General features: G+C 42.3%; 1 protein-coding gene across 1 annotated transcript; it reads right to left on the bottom strand.

The window, feature by feature from the left end:
* Positions 1-2,182: 2,182 nt before the first annotated feature.
* On the bottom strand, positions 2,183-8,955 carry LOC139369859 (alkaline phosphatase-like). The gene is made up of 11 exons (XM_071109139.1): positions 8,827-8,955; positions 7,561-7,680; positions 6,625-6,740; positions 6,053-6,227; positions 4,531-4,706; positions 4,178-4,318; positions 3,925-3,994; positions 3,650-3,784; positions 3,281-3,472; positions 3,023-3,142; positions 2,183-2,863 (listed from the first exon to the last, which is right to left on the bottom strand). Exons 1-11 carry the CDS (start codon positions 8,894-8,896, stop codon positions 2,598-2,600), a joined length of 1,581 nt encoding a protein of 526 aa, XP_070965240.1. The 5' UTR covers positions 8,897-8,955; the 3' UTR covers positions 2,183-2,597.
* Between the last annotated feature and the right edge of the window lie 9,053 nt (positions 8,956-18,008).

Genomic DNA, 18,008 nt, shown 5'->3' on the forward strand with positions numbered 1-18,008 from the left:
GGATCTATGTGCACGCCAGAGAACGTTTGATTTCAAGGTTCGAAGTAAAGTGGTCGTGCCACTTAATTACTGTGTGCTCTGCCAGTATTATTGTTTTGATTGAAAGACATGATTTGCCAGATTCTCTAGGCATGATTGATTTTTATTTTGAGCTCTTTAATGAAATTGAATTTGGTTTTGAATTTGAAATTAAAATCAATATTCACAATTAATTAGTTGTGTTCTTATTTGTTGATAATCCAATGTGACAACTTACCCGACGAAGTGTGACAATTTACCCGCTGATGGAGCAAACTGTCACATGTGCACACTCTCTATTTAACTGTCTACAACTCCGTACTGAAATAAGACATGAAGATGTAATGAATACAACATATGTGCCCAAGACTTCCTTCTTTCATTTGGTATGACATTTATAAGATTGTGATGGATTGTGCCCAGTAAATGTTAAGAGTGTGAAAAGTGTGACAACATGCCTCGCTCTCCCCGGCATTAGGTTTCTAATTTTCAAAAGGAACTGGCTTCTTTGAAAAGTTGACTAATCCATAGTCATGGCATTGACAGACAACAAATACAGTGCCTTGTGAAAGTATTCGGCCCCCTTGAACTTTGCGACCTTTTGCCACATTTCAGGCTTCAAACATAAAGATATAAAACTGTATTTTTTTGTGAAGAATCAACAACAAGTGGGACAAAATCATGAAGTGGAACGACATTTATTGGATATTTCAAACTTTTTTAACAAATCAAAAACTGAAAAATTGGGCGTGCAAAATTATTCAGCCCCTTTACTTTCAGTGCAGCACACTCTCTCCAGAAGTTCAGTGAGGATCTCTGAATGATCCAATGTTGACCTAAATGACTAATGATGATAAATACAATCCACCTGTGTGTAATCAAGTCTCCGTATAAATGCACCTGCACTGTGATAGTCTCAGAGGTCCATTAAAAGCGCAGAGAGCATCATGAAGAACAAGGAACACACCAGGCAGGTCCGAGATACTGTTGTGAAGAAGTTTAAAGCCGGATTTGGATACAAAAAGATTTCCCAAGCTTTAAACATCCCAAGGAGCACTGTGCAAGCGATAATATTGAAATGGAAGGAGTATCAGACCACTGCAAATCTACCAAGACCTGGCCATCCCTCTAAACTTTCAGCTCATACAAGGAGAAGACTGATCAGAGATGCAGCCAAGAGGCCCATGATCACTCTGGATGAACTGCAGAGATCTACAGCTGAGGTGGGAGACTCTGTCCATAGGACAACAAATCTGGCCTTTATGGAAGAGTGGCAAGAAGAAAGCCATTTCTTAAAGATATCCATAAAAAGTGTCGTTTAAAGTTTGCCACAAGCCACCTGGGAGACACACCAAACATGTGGAAGAAGGTGCTCTGGTCAGATGAAACCAAAATTGAACTTTTTGGCAACAATGCAAAACGTTATGTTTGGCGTAAAAGCAACACAGCTCACACCATCCCCACTGTCAAACATGGTGGTGGCAGCATCATGGTTTGGGCCTGCTTTTATTCAGCAGGGACAGGGAAGATGGTTAAAATTGATGGGAAGATGGATGGAGCCAAATACAGGACCATTCTGGAAGAAAACCTGATGGAGTCTGCAAAAGACCTGAGACTGGGACGGAGATTTGTCTTCCAACAAGACAATGATCCAAAACATAAAGCAAAATCTACAATGGAATGGTTCAAAAATAAACATATCCAGGTGTTAGAATGGCCAAGTCAAAGTCCAGACCTGAATCCAATCGAGAATCTGTGGAAAGAACTGAAAACTGCTGTTCACAAATGCTCTCCATCCAACCTCACTGAGCTCGAGCTGTTTTGCAAGGAGGAATGGGAAAAAATGTCAGTCTCTCGATGTGTAAAACTGATAGAGACATACCCCAAGCGACTTACAGCTGTAATCGCAGCAAAAGGTGGCGCTACAAAGTATTAACTTAAGGGGGCTGAATAATTTTGCACGCCCAATTTTTCAGTTTTTGATTTGTTAAAAAAGTTTGAAATATCCAATAAATGTCGTTCCACTTCATGATTGTGTCCCACTAGTTGTTGGTTCTTCACAAAAAAATACAGTTTTATATCTTTATGTTTGAAGCCTGAAATGTGGCAAAAGGTCGCAAAGTTCAAGGGGGCCGAATACTTTCGCAAGGCACTGTATATAGGTGGGCAGCAACATTGCTTTGTCATTAATCCCGGGAGGGTATTTTTCCCATACAATGATTGATATAAATTCAGAGATATACCCTTCTCTTAAACCAACTGACATGACAGAATTCTTCACATAGTTTTGGTGTTACCTGAATAGTGATCAATACCAAAGTAAAATAACACAACCTATCCTATAAGCAGTAGAAATAAAGTGATATCCTCTTATTTTCCCTAAAACTACATCTGACTGAACAACACCAACCCTGAAAACACTAACTTTAAATGCCCTTGCAGTGGTCATTATAGAATGAAAAAATATTTTTTAAATGGTAAGAAGAAAATACGCATTGCAACTGGAAAACAATATGTGGGCGTATCACATGTATACTAAGAGGGTTGGGGTAGTGCAGGAGGGGGGTTGGGGTGAAGGGTCAGCAAAGGAGGCGGATGAGTGTGAGGAGAGCTGTCAGGCTGGGCAGAGCAGCGCTGAGACTAGAGGCTCCACTGGATGATATGCAGTGGTCTCTGTTCTGGCCAATGCAGGCAGCATAAGCCATGACATGGGGAATGTAGTTCTGCTCGTGGACACCGTGCAGCAGGTGAGCCATAGGGCCCTTAGCAAACACAGCCACATCCTCTCCTCCATGAGTCTCCATACTCAGCGGCACTGCAGACTGGGCCTTGTAGTTATTTTCCTCTGAAGAGAGGGAAGGAAGGGAAGGGGTGGAGGTGGGGAAAGGGAAGGAGAAAGAGATCAGATGGATGATTTTCTGGCATGCCAAAGACCAAGTGATGTCCTCTATGACAGAGGACTGTCAAAATGGCAATACTCCATTGATGATAAGATTTCACTTACCATAGTCAAGGGTGGAGACGTTCTCTCTCAGACCATTGACTACTTTAAACCCTGGTCCATTCCCATATAAGATGGCTGTGAAGGGCTTCTGGTCCACATCACTCAATGTGGGAGCCAGTCCTGTAGACAGAGAGGAAACAATGAACGATCTCCATCACAAACCATTAATTACAACATACACAACATCCAAGTGACTGATGACTGAGTGTAGCCGCATACAATATACAATACATTGTTGCAAAATCATCCACTGCTCACCAAAAATTGTGTTCCCCCTTGGAGTGTAGCCTCCAAAGTTGAACATGTGAGAGTGGTCAGCAGTGACGACAGTCATTGTGTCATATATGCTGGTCATGAGGCCGGCGTGGCCAATGGCCCGGTCCATCTCCACTGCCTCATGCAGGGCCTGCTTGGCTTTACCGTCGTGATGTCCGTGGTCGATGCGCCCCCCTGCCAACGCACAGCTTGGTTAACCTCTCTCTCTCAAGCAGATGAGAAAATCTAGCATCAGGACTGGCAAAGCAGCCTAAGCTGTACAACTTCACATTCAACATGATATACATTATTAAACTTGTGCAGCTGATACAGTATTTACTGGTGCCAGAGTAAATGTAACACAACAATCACCCTCCACCAGCAGGTAGAATCCGCTGGGGTTTTTCTTCAGGATCTTAATGGCCACCTCCACCATCTCTGTCAGTGAAGGATCTGTCTCATTGTTTCTCTCCAGGTCATAGGGAAGATCTCCAGGCTCAAACAGACCTGTGTTAACACAGGAAGCAGGGTTTAATATATTGTGAAACAGGTAGAGAAGATGATCCGTGGTTAATATGATAGAAAACATGAAACAGGAAGGTCGTGAAATCAATAAAGAGCCAAGAATTTAAAAAAAAATAACTCACCCAAAAGGTAATCCACACTATTAGGGTTTAGCGATAAAAGTGCCTTCTTGTTCCATACATAGTGGGCGTTCTGTTTATTTAATAGATAAAACAATACATCATATGGCATTGATCCAACCCTGTGACAACCTAAAGCTATTCAAATGTTCTTGATAAGAAAAATTGAGAAAAGAGGAGGACGGAGAAGGACAAGGAAGAAACAGCAGACATGGTAGAAGAGGAGTGAGAGAAGAACTAAGACAGAGCAGTTGACCTTGTTTTTCATTCGGTTATTCCACTCCTCCACCAAGTTCCTTCTATCGATGCGGGTACCGAAGTGTTTCTTCTCTCCAGGATACTCCACATCTGACTGGTTTTTGGGGAACATGTACTTCCTCCCTCCTCCCATAATCACCTAGACATCCACCACAGAGGTAAAACATTTGATTCCTCTCTATGGACATCCCCGGTAGGGTTAAATATTTTCCTTTTATTATTATCTGTGTGCCTTTACATTACAGGTGCAAGTTGGTCAATATTACTGTCTGAACAATAATGCTCTGTTTTTAACATGATTACTGGATATTTTCTGTAACATCAGGATCCATATTATATGATGGGACTCACATCGATGTTGGGAATGTTCTCAAAGAGCTGTCTGGCGATGTCCTTGCAGCCCGCCTCTACTGCCTCAGCGGGCATTTCTCCATCGGAGTACCAGTCCCTGTTCACACAGTGGGCATAGGCTGCACTGGGGGTGGCATGGTTCACACGCGTTGTCGTGACTATTCCCACTGACTTGCCTGGGTAACAAACACACAAACCGTTTTTGAACCTGCTGCTTGGATTCTGTGCAATAGTCTGCCAGATCTGAAGACAATCAATAGCTCCAAAGAATCTGCTAATTCTAGTTTAACAATTCTGTTGACACCCAGGGCACCATCGAGAGCATCCTGGCCGGTTGCATCACAGCCTGGTATGGCAACTCCTCGGCATCTGACTGTAAGGCACTACAGAGTGTTGTGCGTAGGGCCCAGTACATCACTGGAGCCAAGCTTCCTGCAATCCAGGACCAATATAATAGGCGGTGTCAGAGGAAAGCCCAAAACATTGTCAGAGACTTCAGTCACCCAAGTCATAGACTGTTTCCTCTGCTACCGCACGGCAAACGGTACCAGAGCGCCAAGTCTAGGACCAAAAGGCTCATTAACAGCTTCTACCCCCAAGCCATAAGACTGCTGAACAATAAATCAAATGGCCACAGGACAATTACATTGACACCCCCCCCCCCCCCCCCCCCCCCCCATTTGTTTTGCACACCGCTGCTATTCGCTGTTAATTATCTATGCAGTCACTTCACCCTTACCTACAGTACATGTACAAATTCCCTCTAACCTGTACCCCCTTACAATGACTCGGTGCCGGTACCCCCTGCATATAGCCTCGTTATTGTTATGTTATTGTTTACTTTTTATGATTTTTTACTATAGTTTATTTGGTAAATATTTTCTTAACTCTTCTTGAACTGCACAGTTGGTTAAGGGCTTGTAAGTAAGCATTTCACAGTAAGGTCTACACTTGTATTCGGTGCATGTGACAAAGAAAGTTTGATTTGATTTGAATTCAATTTTCACTCATTTGAGAAATATGACAATTTATGTCTTTTTTGTTTGTTGTTTACCCATCACGGTTAGAGTACTTACTATGTTAGACAGATAATTATGGTTGTACAAATATTTCCACTGAGGATGAGTGTGTCAGAAACTAATTAGTTAAAGCCTGATCCTGATGTGAGTCATCAATTTCTGTGTGCTACAGTATGTGAAGGGCTCAGGTCATAAGTTCACTGTCAACCTGGTCTGGTCGCTAAGGATTGGATCCCTGATCCTCTCTGACCCCTGACCTCTACTCCAGAAGTCGTGTTTTCATTCCTGCCATGTCTCTAAGTCATTGGGGCCTGCTAGGGTGTCTCTGCTTTTGAGAAAATACATATGTAGCTATAAACTCCCCATTGAGATTCATGCATGCCTACGATTACAATGTTATCATGGTGTGTCTCTACTGCTTATCTCAGGTTGGCCAAATAAGGCTTAATATATCTGGTGTGGAAAGGTACTGTGAAAAAACATGAGTTATAATGAGACAGTACCGGCTTCCTTGGCCCATCTGAGGATGGAGGTGACCTCGTTGCCCTGTGTGGTGTTGCACTGAGAGCGGACGGCAGCTGCACTCACACCCACCGTGCCCTCGTTGGCCTTCACCCCACAGAGGAATGCTGTGGCTGTACCCGCACTGTCTGCAACCTGGGCATTGGTGTTATATGTCTGCAGAGACAGGACAGTAACGTGTGAATTATATAGAATTGTAGTAGGAGACATTGTTCTGCATGCCGGGTTGGTATTATCCGCACCTCCATGCATCACCTTGAAACGCTCAGATTTTGTAATTTCTTTTACATTCTTCATTCTTACACAATTATTGACACAGACTACTACATGATCAATCATGTGTGGAATGTGCTGCTCCCTTAACTATAAAGACAGTTTTATGATGTGTGGCTTCTTGCCAAGTATGTAACATAATAACACATTATTATCGTATGACATAGACAGTATGTGACCAGGTATATTGGTCTTGATCTTGGTGAACCATTCATTACTTCCAGATCAATAATGCATGCTATTCTATAGCTTTTCTATATGATAACAGACCAGGTCAGACCTTGGAAAGCGCAACATAGGGGAAATTGTCCATCTCCAGTTGGGTCTCTTCCCCACTCTGTCTGCTCAGCTGCCCCTTCAGTATTCGTGCTGCCGTCACTGTGGGAATGCCCATTCCTACACAACAAAAGCAAAGCAGTGCTCGGTCTGTTATGGTGTGATTCTATTTAAGGGATAGAAAGCCTTTCCATCTCATGCATTAACACCTTTTGGTTTTCTATCTGATTAACATGGCTCTGTGGTCACTTTTCACAGCAGCTGCTCCATCCACTGAACAGACAACTCTACATGTGGTGGTAAAGAACCCCGTCAAAAGAGCTTTTACTTGAGATCTGCCTTGAGTCACCAGAAATTTGTATTTTTAGAGATAACTATCTATTTTCCCTTTGTTTTATATGGATATCAAAATGGATGCTTTTGTAGAGAATGTGAACTGAAGTGAACTTCCACTTTATCCAGCATGATTGTTTTAAGCATGGTTGTCATACATGATAGAGTAAGATACATTGTATGCTGCTGCATGTAAAACATAGACAGTTAAGATCCTTTGAGGGGGACAGTTTAATGGGTTACTACATAACATAATATTAAGCAGAAGCAAAGTTATCCATTGGCACTGTAAGCATGTTTGTTTAATGCTCGATGGCTCCCATATTCAACATTCGATTTAGAAAGTCTGAAGCATACTATTTACTTCTGACTGGATTACATTAATCCTCCAGAATGTTTAGATGGAAACGACTGTGTTTGATGAGGAGGACATACTTATCATCAAAATACTAGTTTTCTACAACCACTAGGAACGATAATCTGGAAATGTATGAAAACTATTACATCTGTATGCTGCACATGAGCTCATAGAGTTAAGACTTCACTTCATCATACAGTATGGCACATACTCATGCAATGAAAAAGGCTCAGTGTAATCATGGCTTACCATCACCAAGGAAGAGGATGAGGTTCTTTGCAGTGTTTTGATTGAGCTTCTGAAGTGTGAGGGCATTCTTCAAAGTACGCTGAGCCCATGTGTTCCAGAACAGGGGATCTTTCTCTTGGTCTGCAACACGGAGGTAGACTTTTAGTTTTAAATGAGGAGGGAAAGAGGCCAGTAGAAGTGATCTGTAACACCTGCGAAAGTACTGGGACAAGTGGGACGGAATATGCCCCAATTAAATGGAATACAAGTTGAGGTTTATCCAGGGAAGCATTTTTTGATGGACAAAAACTTGAATAACACAGAAAAGATGCGTTGTCCATTATTTCCAAAATATCACTTCCTGATTTATTAATTTTTCATAACCTAGTTATAACCTTCTTAATTAATGTTTTACTGCCAGACAATGTCAAGGTTCCTTTGTGAGTAACTTATTTCTATACTGGTTTTAAGTCTCAGCATGACATATAATATGAACAAGTATGGACGATAATATCAAGGGACCAACAGGATGACCATAAGCATATACACATGTACTGTATTGATAATGACATGTTCTGTAGGGTCTGCCACTGCCAACCATATGACATTGGAGATCTCCAGCACGTAAGCTTCTTATTTCTGAAATCGCGTTGCCTAATATACACCAGCACATCTTATATCTGTTTAGGGAGAAATATTACACATCTGGAATCCATTTTGTGAACCTCTCCTTATCTGTACATAATATTTCAGGAGCTAAATGATTCTGGTCATTTTGTAGAGAGAACAGAGAAAATGGAGGTACACTAGCCATCGTATTGTAAATGCAGTCTGCATTACGTTCAGTGGGGTCAATAGACTGACAGTTATAACCCTAACACGCCGTGTTATTCTAAACAGGATGCCATAAACAACAGATAAGTGGCACTTCCTTAATAAGAGCAGTTGAAGACTTCTGCATGTGTCACATCTCCAATAAATCAAAGCCCAATTTAGTTTCTACCCTTCTTCCTGAAGTGTGCACTCATTCACTCCTCCTCAAGGACTATTGGAGCATTGGATTGGTTTCAGCATGTGCTAAAGGATCTTTCCACTAAATTTCCTAAACCGGTCCCTTTCCTTTCAAATATATGAATGGGAGTGAACAAGTGCACACTTCAGCGAGAAGAGGGAATGAAATAGGTCTGTGTTAGTATGTGTCCCCTCTAAGCTCTTCCTGGTGGATTTCAGTCAAACAGCTAGATGCTGTTAAGAGACATTACATTTATTGACAGGTGTGTGTATTACCAGGAAACTGTGGCTTCCCCAGGCCTTCCCAGGCCAGGCAGGAGCAGATGAGCAGGATTGTCACCTTCATGATGCTTTCGCTCTATCGCTGTAGTGTTATCACATAACACGTCCCAAACTAGAGGGAGTCTGTAAAAGAAGGAGAAATCAGTGTATATGAAAGTTGACGATGAGTTTGATTTAAAGTGCAGCAAATGATGTGGAAAGTAGGTAGGTTTCAACTTAGACATTTACAGTGAACAGAAGTAGTGGTTTTGTTGTAGTGTAGTCCTAACACGGCCCCATGGGCCCTGAGCAGCCAGCCTTCATCTATTATTACACCCCCCACCCTGTCCCTACCTCTCCCTCCAAAATTCCCACCCCTATCCCTTCCCTGTGCTGTGGTCAAGGTCGCTTTAATGGGATTGTGGGCCAAATCACAGAGATATTTCACAGCCATAACAAGAGGTTTCAAAATTATTGTTGCACATGCTCTAAATAACCATTATGTGCTTCAAAGAAATTGGTATTTCACAAATTCTTGAAACTGTGCGCGAATGAGCCCTGTTACTTTATGCTATTAAAACAGACAACACAAGTCCTCCAACATCAGTATACAATATGCTGTAGTTGAGTTTAGGGCTGGGCTATATATTGAATGAATTTGATTAATTTGAATGTATGTTTTTGTGTTATATTTGTTTATGCCCGTAGAGAATATCAAAGCCATGTTGAGTTCACAAGTGAACAAGAGTGTCCTTTTGATCGGTGGTGTGGTTCTGAAAAGATTAAAGACTTGAGGATTTAAAGACACTCATACTTCTCGAGCAGTTCAAGAATTGCCTTCATGATAGGGTTGCTACCTACATTCATGAGCACAATGATCTCACTCTTGAGAAAGCTGCAGTTCTTTCAGAAGAGTTTGTGTTGACACAAAACTTCCTTCCAAACCTTTTGTCCGACAGACAGATCTGGGTTTGGCGGTTGCCTGGATAACACTACCTGCCCGAATGTCACGAACTTCAAAATGAGCGGACCAAGGCGCAGAGTGCATTGAGTTCCACATCTTTTTAATACAAAGTGAAACTAGAAACAAAACCACAAAACTTACAAAGAACGTGAAGACCCAAACACACTAACACAAACAATATCCCACAAAGCAGGTGGGAGATAGGGCTTCCTAAATATGATCCCCAATTAGAGGCAATGATTACCAGCTTCCTCTAATTGAGAACCATACAAAACCACCAACATAGAAATACACATTCTAGAACACCCCCCTAGTCACACCCTGACCTAAACCACTGTAGAGAATGCAAGGGCTCTCTCTGGTCAGGGCAGAGAGAGCCCCCCCAAAAGGTGCGGACTCCGGCCGCAAAACCTGAAACCAAATGGGGAGGGTAGGGAGGATGACTAGTGGCGGTGGCGGCTCCGGTGCGGGTCGTAGCCCCTGCACCGACCACGGATCCAGCCATGGAGCTGGGTTGGACACCGCGCCCGGACTGGGCACTGGCGCCGAGGAAGGCTCCAGCCATGGAGCTGGGTTGGATGCCGTGCCTGGACTGGGCACCGGCGCAGCGGAAGGCTCTGACCATGGAGTTGGGTTGGATGCCGTGCCTGGACTGGGCACCGGCGCAGCGGAAGGCTCCGACCATGGAGCTGGGTTAGACGCCGCGCCCGAACTGGGCACAGGCACAATGGAGAGCGCCGGCCATGGAGCTGGGTTGGACGCCGTGCCTGGACTGGGCACCGGCGCAGAGGAATGATAACTAACCTAAACAACAGTATAAGGCATATTCACATTTGAGAGACACATAAAGCGAGGCATAAAGCAATCACAGGTGTTGATTGGGAGAGCTAGCTAAGACAACAAAGGGTAAGACAACAACAGCCAATCAGCTAAAACAACAACAACAGGTAAAATGACAATGAATGGGCAGAGACGGTCGGTTAACTATACACAGAGCCTGAGATCGCGGCTGGGGCCGACAGATAAACAAAAATAAACAGAATGGAGTACCGTGATTAATGGATAGTCCAGCAGGCATCAGCTATGTAGCCAAGTGATCATAGGGTCCTGGGGACAGCAATAGATGGAACAGGGGAGCCGCGGAGTAGTCGCTACTACGCTAGCACGCGGGCGACACAGCGTTTAAAGTTAGCAGCCCGGGGCTAGTAGAAGCGTCTGCTCCGAAGTCTGACGGAGGCCGGTTAAAGGCACAGCGGATGGAGTATTTGTCGGCAGACCAGTCGTGGTGGTGCGGCGGGGCGCCTTGTCAACAAAGGATCCAAGCCAAATGGTGAAAGAGGTATTGTAGTTGTAGTAATATAGTTTGCTCGTCGGGAGATGCGCCTGGCTCACGGCTAACTGGTGCTAGCTTCGGGGCAGGGGCATTAGCCACTATAGCCACTCGGTAGCAGCGGTAATCCGGTGCCAAGGTCCAGATTTTATGGCAAGGATCCGGTGGAGTAGAGGATTCTAGCAGTGTTTGGGTGGAGTCCGGGTTTACAACTGAGTAGGCCGGGAGGTGGGCCTGGCTCAGGGATAGCTTCGGTACTGGGTCACTCGGTGGCAGCTAGCTAGCTGTGAAGATCAGGAGTAATGGTCCAGGGTTTACGGCAGGTAAACATTTTTAGCGCTTCCATTTTTGTCAAACTCAGCAGAAAAGTATCCTGAAGGCATAGTCAGACTAAGGGAGAGTGGGAATTGTCATGTTATCAAACTTTGAGTTGTCATTCATGTATAATTGGGAATATCTTAACACGGTATTAATGCTGTTATGTTTGTGTGTTTGTTGCTTTCCAAGTCTTGTGCTATTACTCTCTTAGGAACCAGAAGGGGAAAGTGGAGAAACTAAAAGCTGCTCCATCTGCAATAGAACGAGACAGCAGATTCAGCTGGAATAGCATTTTGTTGTGTGATGATAGATGGAAATAAAATTGTGTGATCATAGTACAGATGCCATAAGTTTCTGAATTTGTAAACCTTGCGGTGAATGTTTGTTCATTGTTTGTTCATTTGTTTGTTTGTTTAATTCATGTTTTATAATCATTTGTTAGTTTGTTTTATTATTCATGTTTTATTATTGTTTATCCATTTAAGTCATTTTCAAGTTTATGTCAATTGAATATTAGGACGTTATTATTCAAGAGGAAGGACTGTTGGAATCGGCTAAACTTTGGTCATTGAGATATTAAATGAATGATAGGAAGTGAACGAGACTGGGTTTTATGTCAGAAGTGAATGGTTCTCTGAAGAAAGACAGATGGCTTCGGAGTGTGTTGGGTGGACGAGAGGAGAGCAACGTGTGAAACAGGGGCGACAGATGGACATCTGTGGATTAGATGAAGGAGGGGTTGAGGTCAGGAGGTGAGGACAGATTCTCTTAAGGGAGTAATAAAGGTTTGGTATCCTGTTACCCTCTTTATTATCTTCCTGTAGAGCCATAAAATGTAAGGATTGGAGAGAAGGAGGAGTGTTTTCAGTAGGATGTGTATAACTGTGATGGTGAGAAATGTTTTGTTGTCTGAATACAGCTGTGTCGACCCTTTGGGAAGAAATAAACTTGGTTAAGCTTCTCTAATGTGTCCGTGAGTTATTTACTCTGAAAAATAAGAACCTAACAGTAGATAGTGTGGTCTAGAGTTTATCATGAGGTACTCTACCTCAGGTGAGCAATACCTCGAGACCTTAATATTAGACATTGCAACTAGCTAGCTAGCTGTCAGCAACAGCTGTTATTGATAAAAAGACACACACCCCCACCCCTAATCTTAGCAGACATACAGTTGAAGTCGGAAGTTTACATATATCTTAGCCAAATACATTTAGACTCCATTTTTCATAATTCCTGAAATGTAATTCTCGTAAAACAAATTCCCTGCCTTAGGTCAGTTAGGATCACCACTTTATTTTAAGAATGTGAAATGTCAGAATAATAGCAGAGAATGATTTATTTCAGCTTTTATTTCTTTCATCACATTCCCAATGGGTCACAAGTATACATAGACTCAATTAGTATTTGGTAGAATTGCCTTTAAATTGTTTAACTTGGGTCAAACATTTCGGGTAAAGTTCCACAAGCTTCCCACAATAAGTTGGGTGAATTTTGGCCCATTCCCCCTAACAGAGCTGGTGTAACTGAGTCAGGTTTGTAGGCCTTCTTGCTCACACACGCTTTTTCAGTTCTGCACACACATTTTCTATGGGATTCAAGTCAGGGCTTTGTGATGGCCACTCCAATACCTTGACTTTGTTGTCCTGGAGACATTTTGCCACAACTTTGGAAGTATGCTCGGGGTCATTGTCCATTTGGAAGATCCATTTTCGACCAAGCTTTAACTTACTGACTGATGTCTTGAGATGTCGCTTCAATATATCCACAAAATTTTCCTCCCTCATGAAGCCATCTATTTTGTGAAGTGCACCAATCCCACCTGCAGCAAAACACCCCCACAACATGATGCTTCCACCCTCATGCTTCACAGTTGGGATGGTGTTCTTCGGCTTGCAAGCGTTCCCCTTTTCCCTTCAAACATAATGATGGTCATTATGGCCAAACAGTTCAATTTTTGTTTCATCAGACCAGAGTACCTTTCTCCAAAAAGTGCCATCTTTGTCCCCATGTGCAGTTGCAAACAGTAGTCTGGCTCTTTTATGGCAGTTTTGGAGCAGTGGCTTCTTCCTTGCTGAGTGGCCTTTATGGTCATGTCAATATAGGACTCGTTTTACTGTGGATATAGATACTTTTGTACCTGTTTCCTCCAGCATCTTCACAAGGTCCTTTGGTGTTGTTCTGTGATTGATTTGCACTTTTCGCACCAAAGTATGTTCATCTCTAGGAGACAGAACACATCTCCTTCCTGAGCGGTATGGCGGTTGCATGGTCCCATGGTGTTTATACTTGCGTACTACTGTTTGAACAGATGAACGTGGTACCTTCAGGCGTTTGGAAATTGTTCCCAGGGATGAAATAGACTTGTGGAGGTCTACCATTTGTTTTCTGAGGTCTTGGCTGATTTCTTTTGATTTCCCCATGATGTCAATCAAAGAGGCACTGAGTTTGAAGGTAGGCATTGAAATACATCCACAGGTACACCTCCAATATACTCAAATTATGACAAGTAGCCTATCAGAAGCTTCTAAAGCCATGACATCATTTTCTGGAATTTTCCAAGATGTTTAAAGGCACAGTCAGCTTATTGTATGTAAACTTCTGACCCACTGGAATTGTGGTACAGTGAATTATAAGTGAAATAATCTGTCTGTAAACAATTGTTGGAAAAATGACTTGTGTCATTCACAAAGTAGATGTCCTAACCGACTTGCCAAAACTATAGTTTGTTAATAAATCTTGTTGAGGATAGGGGGGAGTATTTTCACTTTGGATGAATTGTGTGCCCATAGTGAACTGCATCAAACTCTGTCCTAGATTGCTAATATATGCATATTATTATTACTATTGGATAGAAAACACTCTGAAGTTTCTAAAACTGTTTGAATTATGTCTGTGAGTATAACAGAACTCATAGGGCAGGCAATCTTCCAAACAAGGAGTGAAATTCTAAAAGTTGGGGCAACTTTGACGTCATCGCCCCCTCCTTTCCGAACAAGATATGGATCTGCAAGCACTTCCTACGCCTTCCACTCGATGTCCTCATTCAGTAGAAGTGTAATGGAGCATTTGCTGTGAACTTTGACCTAATGGGAGGGAAAATAGTCAGTGTCCCAACAGAATGCCATTTTGCTGTGGCGCATTTCACTGTGGGTGCTACGGCTGTTCCATTCGGCCCCAGATGAAAACGTATGATCCGGTTGGAACGTTATTGGATATATATGATAATAACATCCTGAAGATTGATTCTCTACTTAGTTTGACCAGTTTATTTTACCTTGAATTTATCTTTTGGAAGTTTTCGTGGAGTTATCTTGGACCAGCAGTCAGTTTTTGGGCACGTGAGCTGAAAGTGATAGCAAATGCAGCTACTTGGACACTAGTATTGGACATTATGGAACAAAACAACGATTTTTGTGGAACTAGGACTCCTTGCACTACATTCTGATGAAAGATCATCAAAGATAAGGGAATATTTATGTTGTAATTTTGTATTTCCGTTGACTCCAACATGGCGGTTACGTCTGAGAGACGTCTCAGATTATTGCAATGTTAGGCTTTTTCCGTAACATTTTTAAGAAATCTGACACAGCGGTTGCATTAAGAACCAGTGTATCTTTAATTATATGTAGAACATTTATCTTTAGTCAAAGTTTATGATGAGTATTTCTGTTATCTGGCGTAGCTTTCTATAATTCCTCCGGATATTTTTGAGGAATTTCTGAACATGGCGTCAATGTAAACTGAGATTTGTGGATATAAAAATGCAAATTATCGAACAAAACAGAAATGTACTGTGTAACATGTCATATGACTGTCATCTGATGAAGATTTTCAAGAGGTTAGTGATTAATTTTATTTATAATCCTGCTTTTGTGATTTTATCTTTGGCTGGAAAAAATGGCTGCGTTTTTTTCTTTGGTTTGGTGGTGGTCTAACATAAATATATGTTGTGTTTTCGCTGTAAAACATTTTAAAAATCTGACAAGATGGGTAGATGAACAAGGTGTTTATCTTTCATTTGAGGTATTGGACTTGATAATGTGTGAAAGTTAAATATTTCTAAAGAATATTTTTGAATTCCCTGCGCCACCTTTTCAGCTGAACGGGGGGGGGGGGGGGGGGGGGGGGGGAGGTTCCCTGAGGGGAGCTCCTTGCCCCAACAGGTTTTAACAAGACATTTGTGGAGTGGTTGAAAAACATGTTAATGACTCCAACCTAAGTGTATGTCAACTTTCAACTTCAACTGTATCTGTTCTGTCCTGCCGATGAACAGAAACCCAGCCAACTGAATATTATTGTCGTTCAGCCACGACTCGGTGAAACATACGATATTACAGTTTTTAATGTCCCGTTCGTAGGATAGTCTCGAGCTGAGTTTATTTTCCAGTGATTGCACGTTGGCCAACAGAGTGGATGGTAGAGGTGGGTTACCCACTCGCTGACTAAATCTCACAAGGCACCACAATCTCCGCCACCTGTATTTCCGTCTTTTCTTCACGTGAATGACTGGGATTTGGGCCTGGTCTCGGGGAAGCCAGATATCCTTCGCGTCGGATTCATTAAAGAAAACATCTTTGTCCAGTTCAAGGTGAGTAATCACTGTTCTGATATCCAGAACCTCTTTTCGGTCATAGGCGATTGTGGCAGCAAAATGATGTACAAAATAAGTTACAAACAATGCGAAAAACCCCCCCCACAAAATAGCATAGTTGGTTAGGAGCCCGTAAAACGGCAGCCATCCCCTCCAGCGCCATTACATTTTCAATCATGCATCCCAGGTTGAGGCTTGCTATCAGCAGGAACATGTAGTACTCTGTGCCAGGAAGTCGTGATATAATTTTTTCCTTTACATTACATTATACAATTTCAAGAGCTATTACTACATTCATATAAGAAGTGTATAAGCCCTATCTATGCACCATAATACGTTCTATTCCTGGAGTAACTCCCTGTCAGAGAGACTGTGAAAAGAGGGTTAGGCAGGAGGACCGGGGCCAGTGGTAGGTCAAGGGTGAGGGCTCTCTCTTTCAAGCACACTCACTACCTCTATCCATCTCTCTCCAGGTGCTACAGAGACAGACTGGTCCAAGGGCTTTCAGAGACTTCTGCCCAACTACCTGCGATCTCTCCAGGGCACAGAGATGTAAGCTCCACTCATAATAGTATACTTGATGCACTATGTAAACCTCATTCACTATGGCTGTCTGCTTGTGTGATGCTAGCATTTTATCCAGGGCCAATGGTTGGATTGGATTTACTGTACTCACTCCAACTCATGCTCTATCCTCCCTGTAAAAGTCTCCCAGACAATAATCAAAACTATCATTTGTCCATCCACCTTTCTTCTAGGTGAGTCTACTAGGCAATGGAACTCTAGAGAAGGACATCAACAAACCTGCCTACCTGTCACCCCTAGCCACAGACTTTCAATGGCCATATTTTGGGGATGACCAAATGCAATAGTTTTGTATAAACAACTTTTTTTTTGTAAGATTACAAAACTAACTTTTTCATAGCTTGTGTGTTATGTTGGTCTTCACATTTTTTACTAACTTCTGTGATAACTTAAACATCCAGAAAATACACTTAGAGCTTATGATTTAAAATGTCTAAAATAAATGTCTCATGTCCAGAGTGAATGCATTTTTATTAGTGTATATCATACATGTGTCTCAAATAAAATATATATCCCAGACAAGATTAAAGAATGGGACAAAGTGAATATACTGTAAGTCGGGGCTTTGGTCCGTAGCAGTTTTTATGAATTTGAGTGGTTAAATACAATACATGTTGACAGAATGGCTGCGAGACAGAGAGACTGTTGCTGTACTCCCAGGTAAGGCCCTTGCTCCTGGAACCACTTAAGACCCCAGTATTCAGTCAGGAAGCTTGAGATGTGTGTCAGGATGCAGTGGCCTGATATACCAAGAAATACAGTGCCTTGCGAAAGTATTCGGCCCCCTTGAACTTTGCGACCTTTTGCCACATTTCAGGCTTCAAACATAAAGATATAAAACTGTATTTTTTTGTGAAGAATCAACAACAAGTGGGACACAATCATGAAGTGGAACGACATTTATTGGATATTTCAAACTTTTTTAACAAATCAAAAACTGAAAAATTGGGCGTGCAAAATTATTCAGCCCCCTTAAGTTAATACTTTGTAGCGCCACCTTTTGCTGCGATTACAGCTGTAAGTCGCTTGGGGTATGTCTCTATCAGTTTTGCACATCGAGAGACTGAAATTTTTTCCCATTCCTCCTTGCAAAACAGCTCGAGCTCAGTGAGGTTGGATGGAGAGCATTTGTGAACAGCAGTTTTCAGTTCTTTCCACAGATTCTCGATTGGATTCAGGTCTGGACTTTGACTTGGCCATTCTAACACCTGGATATGTTTATTTTTGAACCATTCCATTGTAGATTTTGCTTTATGTTTTGGATCATTGTCTTGTTGGAAGACAAATCTCCGTCCCAGTCTCAGGTCTTTTGCAGACTCCATCAGGTTTTCTTCCAGAATGGTCCTGTATTTGGCTCCATCCATCTTCCCATCAATTTTAACCATCTTCCCTGTCCCTGCTGAAGAAAA

The sequence above is a fragment of the Oncorhynchus clarkii genome, chromosome 17 (genome assembly GCF_045791955.1).
Source record: "Oncorhynchus clarkii lewisi isolate Uvic-CL-2024 chromosome 17, UVic_Ocla_1.0, whole genome shotgun sequence".
Lineage (NCBI taxonomy): Eukaryota > Metazoa > Chordata > Actinopteri > Salmoniformes > Salmonidae > Oncorhynchus > Oncorhynchus clarkii.